Source organism: Hippocampus guttulatus, chromosome 4 (assembly GCF_054856545.1).
Source record: "Hippocampus guttulatus isolate MCC_2025c chromosome 4, RoL_Hgut_1.0, whole genome shotgun sequence".
NCBI lineage: Eukaryota > Metazoa > Chordata > Actinopteri > Syngnathiformes > Syngnathidae > Hippocampus > Hippocampus guttulatus.
The window spans coordinates 7,924,144-7,931,385 of record NC_141264.1 but is presented as its reverse complement, the minus strand read 5'-3'; the positions used below and the strand labels follow the sequence as shown (position 1 = coordinate 7,931,385).

General features: G+C 44.1%; 1 protein-coding gene across 1 annotated transcript; it reads right to left on the bottom strand.

Moving 5' to 3' along the window:
• Positions 1 to 64: 64 nt before the first annotated feature.
• bhlhe41 (basic helix-loop-helix family, member e41) lies at positions 65 to 6,979 on the bottom strand. The gene is made up of 5 exons (XM_086109505.1): positions 6,783 to 6,979; positions 6,624 to 6,690; positions 6,408 to 6,515; positions 6,194 to 6,305; positions 65 to 3,975 (listed from the first exon to the last, which is right to left on the bottom strand). The coding sequence occupies exons 1-5, from the start codon at positions 6,842 to 6,844 to the stop codon at positions 3,086 to 3,088; spliced, it is 1,239 nt and encodes a 412-aa protein (XP_085965631.1). The 5' UTR covers positions 6,845 to 6,979; the 3' UTR covers positions 65 to 3,085.
• Positions 6,980 to 7,242: the final 263 nt, after the last annotated feature.

Here is a 7,242-nt window from a genome sequence, read left to right as displayed (position 1 = left end):
TCACACCCCCTGTAAAATCACCTTCATGATCACCACACATTCTGTGTTTAATGAGGAAAATGTGCCACATTTAGATGTTTATTTTTCAATTTATCAGCAATAATTTATAACAGCATAATGTGTAAAGCAACAAAATGTGCAACAACTGATCGGGATTTTTTTTTCATCCAAAAAAAAATCCATCGATTTCTACAACGTTGACAGACATGTTATAGTACATTCACCAAAAAATATTTACAGACATACATGCCACTTTCTATAACAGTTGATGACCAATTTGAGGCTATACCAGCTGAAGAAAACTACAAAAGCAACATCATGTTTGGAAAATACAAAGTAAATCATGGGTAGTCAATCAAATGTGAATTTTTTTTTAAAGCTTAACATCACTGAAGTTGCAGGAATTGATCTCAAATGACAGTCATGTGAACACAGCTGTTGCAGATTTTTTTTCCATTTTTCATTTTACATAATGTAGTAATAACAGAAGCCGTGGGAGCTCTGAAAGCTGCTTCCGATCCAAACGATTACAAACGGATAATTGCTAAATTGGGCGGACGACAGAATTCTCAGTCCGTTGCTTGAAGTCATTGCGAATGTGACAGCTGATCCTGGTTTGACTTGAAATCACGCGTTTGATTCAAGGCAACAATACATCAACAACACAAAAGGTCAATTACAGTGATTGGCTTTTCATGGATCGCATGACTTTTTTGGGTTGGTGGGGTTGTGAGTAAAAGCAGAAAAAAAGTGCACTTCACATCTCAGAGAGGAACACTCTTCCTACATACAAATGTTAACAGCTTGGAAAATACAGGTACATTCAATACTGAAGATCTATAAGGTGCTATCCTACATTGCTTCCTGGAAATAAGGGCCTCTGCATTTCAATACAGAAATGCCTCACTTAGGAGACCGACAATACGCTGGCTATGCAGCCTATTGTGGAGGAAAGGCTTCTCCAATAACTCAGTTAAGGACTTGGATGAGCCTACACATGACTGACTTTGGATCAAATATAACGATTCTTCATTTTGATAGATTTTAGATGGCGATTTTCGTGTGTGTGATAATTCTTGTGTTTCAAAAAGAACTGTGATATCTCTCCAAGTACCCCATGCAAAAAGATGGGGGTGAGGTATTGTCATCTAGGCCAACTAGTGCACATTTACATCGTGATTAACCCGACTATCATCCGGGTTTGAATATTTACAGTCCGAGCAGACACAGCGAGATGTTCCAAACCTTGGCAGAAGTCTTTGTGATGTCTCGCATCCAAGGAGACTCGCTGATTGGGAAACTGCACATTTGCACTTGTAGTACTCAAAATGTGGCATCAACGCTGCCATTTGAGAATACTTTATCAAAGCGAATACAAAACAAACTGCAGTGCAACACAACAGTTTTGCTGCGTTTATGCCAATCATCGTCGATGAGCATTCAGATGAATGAATCTAGCATAAGTGCAAAAGGCACACGCTGTCAGAAGTGTTCCGTCAAGGTGGCTAGCTATAATACACAAAAATCTCCTCCGTGGACCCATATCATTGACATTTGTCCACATCCTCAGAAATTGCCATTGCCATTGCCTCACAAATTGTGTGAATGCTGAGAGATGTAACGGAGGACTAACAGCTTCTTAATGTATCACAGTGTAACATTCTGTGCAAGCACACCTCCTTGGGAATGATATCAGAGCAATATGACTGGACATTTAGACCAGCCGCACACCGAGCCATGCGGCAGAACGCAACTGAACTGGACATCCGTGAAGAAAGATACAGTCGGCTACACAACCGCACACCGAGCGCTTGACCCTCGCGCACATAACTGGCTCCCTGCAATAGGACAACGGTGCCCCCGGGTGTTCTTTTTGAGAAATATTTTGAGGTGCCACAGATACTCTGGCTTTTTTTTTTTAACCACAAATAACATGGGCCTATTGTCAAGGAGGAAACGGATTACGTTAGCTGTTGGAGCTGAATTAGGACATTAGTGTGGATATTTGCAAAGTTCTTGGCCACATTCATTGACTGCACGCGTGTGGTTCACCACATTTTGCTTTTTAACCACAACACACAATGATATTATTGTAAAAACCCAATTTACATAGCTTGCATAAACTTGATTGGTACCGCTTGCTTCACACTCGGAAATGTAAATTTTGTTAACGAAAGCTTGTGATATGATGTGGCATTTTTGATTTGGCATAACATGTGTGACATTAAAAATCGGAATCTTGTTACAGAACGAAACACCCGTGAGTGTTCAGCCATGTCAATCGTTGTAAAGCTGACCAGTAAGAGTGATGATCTTTGTTGCCTCATCAAAAAAGTTCCAGTATATGGGGGAAAAAACAATTGCAAATTCATTCAGAAAGAGTGCCACATTCAGTGGCTAGATAATAATAATAATGCTGCATCATTTTCATTAGGGTTGCAAGTGTGCTAGAGGACATGTCAGTTAACTTTCGGCAAGAGGTCACAGGACCCAAATAGACAGACAATCTTACATTCACATAGCCAGTGAACCCTGCTTGTTGGTGATTTGCGATTCACAAGATCATAACTTGGCATTTTGTGGAACCTAATGTTAGCTACCTGTGGAGGGAGAAAAAAAAAATTAAAACTTGCCCATTTGCATATTTGGTGCTCTTTGTACAAAAACCACAAGATAGCACCAAAGACTACTCCAGTGAGCCAGATTCACTGGAGTAGTAAGCGCTCTCACAGAAGTATTGGTGAAGTGACAAATCTTGACTCCTGGACCAGCTTGTTTTTAGTCTGGTTTGTTTTTTTAGGATGATTTTAAAGTGTTTTGGGAGCATACAGTATTACATTTTACACTATTAATACAGGCTTGGCCCACCAGGGGTTTTATTGTATGGACAATACAGTGTTAGATTAACCGAATATGCATGATTATGCAACGTGGGAGAAGGCCGCAGTATCGGAAGACCATGCAAACTGCAATAATGATAAGAATAATAATAATAAAGTTAGGGGTGCTTGACTCTCAGCATTCACACAACAAACGCATCGAATAAGAGAGTGCATGGCCTCCAGGGTGACCCGACCCGGACAAGTTAGCTTTGACAGACGGCCAACTGGTCACACGGCCGGCGAATCCCACTCTCCTCGTCATCGTCACCTTCGTCACTCGTGGGAGTCTCCTCACGTTCATCGGGTGAGCTCATCTCGCCATCGCGATGGTCGACGTCGTCTGCGATTTGGGGGTCCTTGCACGGAGACGAAGCGCCCAGGTGGGCAGACAAGCTTGGGAAGGCCGCAGCGGCCGCAGCTGCTTGGGCGGAGTACAGCCAGGGGAAAGGGGAGGCCAGGGCCGCCGCCGGGTACATGCTCTTTTCCATGTTGCTTTTATCGAAAAGAGGCATGTACGAGGCAGCCGCTGATGGGTTGATGAAGTAGAAAGGCATGCAAATTGGCGTCTGCTGTCCCACTCCGGTTAATCCCATCAGAGAGTTCATGAACGCCACATCGGCGGCCCCAGAGCCATTACCGGACCAGTTCATCTTTGGCTTCTTGGCCGGGCGATCGTCTCCAAACTCCTGCTTGATTTTCACACCTTTGGCCACTTGCAAGGTGTTGCTGTGCTCACACTCTTTGTCCTTGCCCCCCTCGCCCCCGTAGCCACTGTCCGTGTCCGTGTCATTCTCGGTCAGATCCCCGCCTTGGGTCCTCTGGATGACTGGGACGCAGTTGGCCTGGTTGTCAGCTTTAAGACCGTCTGGTGAGACACCGGTGGGGAGCTGCTGCTGCTGGGGGAGAAGTGAGCCGGACTGGACCCGAGCCAGGACCTTGTGAAGGTGCTGGACGAGCTGGGTGCCGCTCTGCTCTTGCGCTGACCAGTTCTCAAACTGGCTCAGGTATTGCAGGACTTCTTTGACACATGTTTGGAAACCAGAATGGAAGTCTTCTGCATTGGTGTGAATGGACGACTTCATCGACCTGTCCCCTGTTGAAAGAAAAAGAATCATGTTTAACACTCATGCCCTTCATTTTCTTTGCATACACGGTATATTCCTGCCAAGAATATCTTGTAGATTCTCTACAACTGTTTTGAAAGTGAATTCCCGGATGAATAATCCTTAATTATTCAGAGATTAAAGTGGACTTTCCTCTAAATACAAATGTGAGCATATATATATATACACACACATATATATGTGATTTTAACTGACTTACCAGGTTTGTCTACCTTTCTAATGTAGTCGGACAAAAAATCTCCGTTCAAATCCTTTTCCTCAAGTCATGACCACTTGAACGTGTTCCTAACACTGGCGTCTATTGCACATATGTCAGCTTGCCCTTCTACATGTTTGAACATTGCACCTGGCCAATCACGCATGAATTAGTTTACACAAAACGCTATTCAAATACTGGACATTCAATGATTAATCTGCCTTTTGTGTGCACACGTGCATCCTTTGTGGCTTCCGTTGTCGCCCAAATTTTGAAATCTCCGAGATATGGCGAGGCCATGAGAATGCGAGGGGAGGGGTGTTACTGTTACTATTGTTAGTGCTTCAACATGGCTACGCTCGTGAAAGCAAAACAACGGACTCAAATGTGTGTTCGTTCAATGTTGTCAACTAATATCTGGATTACTTTTAGGGAATTTTTCCTCAATTTTCCAGAGGAATTTCCATGAAAATTTGAAAATCCAAAATTCCGGGGAAATCCGGAGGACTTTCATCACTAATTATTGTTTCTCAAAAATGGCAAAGTAATTTTTAAGCACCACTTATTTGTGGATCCAAAAAAAGTTCACATCAAGTTTCAAACCAAACTTTCAATCTTTCCCCTTCAATCAGACAATCAACCAGCACATCCTCAAAGAGATCCTGCAGCGTTTGCTTGACAACGCTCCTGCTCACGATTCCCTGAGCGTTCAAGCTCAAGGGGGTCATCCAAGTGACCACTTTTGAAGACGCGGACGACATCATGGTGGCTATGAACAATCCTTCCACAAATGATTCCCCCCATGACCCTTCAAAGACCATCAAGTGCATGTTTCTATACACTGAAAGAAAAGTCCATCAATCCATTTTCCAATCCGCTTATCCTCACATGGGTCGCAGGTGTGCTGGAACCCATCCCAGCTGTCTTCGGGCAGTAGGCGGGGTTCCAATAGCCTGCCATGCATGTTTTTGGAATGTGGGAGTTAAACCGGAGTACCCGGAGAAAACCCACACAGAAACGGAGAGAACATGCAAACTCCACACAGGAAGGCCGGAGCCGGAATCGAACCCTGCACCTCTGCACTGTGAGGCCGACGTGCTAACCAGTCGCCCACCGTGCCACCGAAGGAAAAATCCTTTGAATTTATTTAATTTGTACATGTACATTGTTAGCACGTGTATACAATGTGTTAATCTAACATGATCCATCTGCCATCTGAACCACTGATTCTCAATAGGGTTGTGAGCACACTGGGGCCTCTCCTATATATTATCCATTATTCTTAAGATTACATCAGTTTACTACATTTTAATCATGTGCAAACAATGTACACGATCAAATTAAGTACTTCATTGCAGAAAGCTGAGAGGTGTGGGGTACACAGACAGTTCCAAATAGGACTGTTTCAAGCTCCCTTTTGAACACTGCCAACTGTCCCATAAAATGTATGACAAGAACAGTTTCACATTTTCTATTTTAACACCACTGCCAACATTTTTCTCCATGCACCAGTAAATCTTGTTTTAGTAGCTAAGGGTCACATGGACCTAGAACAAAATCAGTGTACATTAACTTTGTAGCACCTGTACAAAAGAATGACATTTTTAAAAAATCTAATTTTGGGCCTTTTTGTGTTTCGGAAAAGTCACCGAATTTCAGGGATTTCTTAAAATGTATTTATTTTTATTTTTTTGTCACATTTCAAAACGAGTCCAATTTGCCCTGAAATTGTCGGAATTACGACAAGATCAGGACGCAACCACGAAGGTAAAGTTCGATACGAAGTGCAACTTACAAAAAAAGATTTTTAAAAAAAAAAAAAAAAAACCAAAGACGGCACGTGATCGCCAACTGTCAGCGCACGTGCGTGTCTGCCGCACTCGGAAGCGCGCCCGTGCGTGCAAGTGATATTTGTTTTTTTCCACTCTGCCTGCGCTTTCACCACACCTATGTAAATATCGATACGGTTTGATGAAGCTTGTTGATCTTACCGTTCTGGAGAGCAATGATCTTCTGGTGCTGCTGCTCCGTCACCGCAGTCAATGCGTTTAAATGTTTCAAAGTTAATTCCAGAACAACTGCCTTCTCCAAATGACCCAGCGTCTGCATGGACACAAAACGCAAGTCTGATTGTTTAAAAAAAATATCCCTCCACGCAACCGAAACTTTTTAGCATCCTTTTTCTTTTCAATATCGTGATCTTACCGACAGCTTTAAATGCTCCGGCAGCAGATCCTTCAGCTGACCGATACATTCATTGATTCGGTCTCTCCTCTTCTTCTCTATCAAACGGTGTGGTAATTTATAAGCGTCCTGTGGACAACAGAAAATGCGATACGTCTGTTTCAAAGTTACGTAATGGCGATTACAACAAAAGTAAACAATGAAGTCAAACGTTCGGAAATGTTTCTAATTCCACACCTTGCCGCCATCCTCCCGCTTTAGTCCCCTTTTGGGTTTGCACATGTACAGAGAGGGGTAGTCTACCCTAAAGTACAAGTGGGAAGAGTGTCCGGTAAAACATTGGTTTTTGTTGTTGTTGTTTTTAAGTCTTCGCGAAAGAGTTTAAAACACGCTCACCCCAAAAAGTCTGCGCGCTCCATGAAGTGTCTTTCCTGTAAATGCGCTCTTCTTTCATCCATCAGATGTCTCCTGCAGCTTTCCTTGGCACAAATGTTTGTTATTCCACGAGGCGCGCGGCTGATGGTGGACACGGTGTGCGTGTCCTCTGCTTAGAGCTGTGCCGCCTCACACTGATACCTCCACTTCCCCCTCCGCGGCTGATGTGTCTCTCCGCCCCAGCTAACCCCCCCCCAGCACAGACTCACCCAGCCCCTCCCTCCACGCCGCGGCCACTTCGCAAAGCCGCCTGCCGCCGTGGCCTGCAAGAGCGCACGCGCGACCCAGCGAGGGAAGGGAACGGCTTCTACTCACGTGTACTCCCACGACGGCACAAAGTCCGCTGAAACCTGCCCAGAGAGAGAGAGAGAGAGAGAGAGAGATCGTGTGCGTGTGAGTGGGTGTGTGCGTGTGTGTGCGT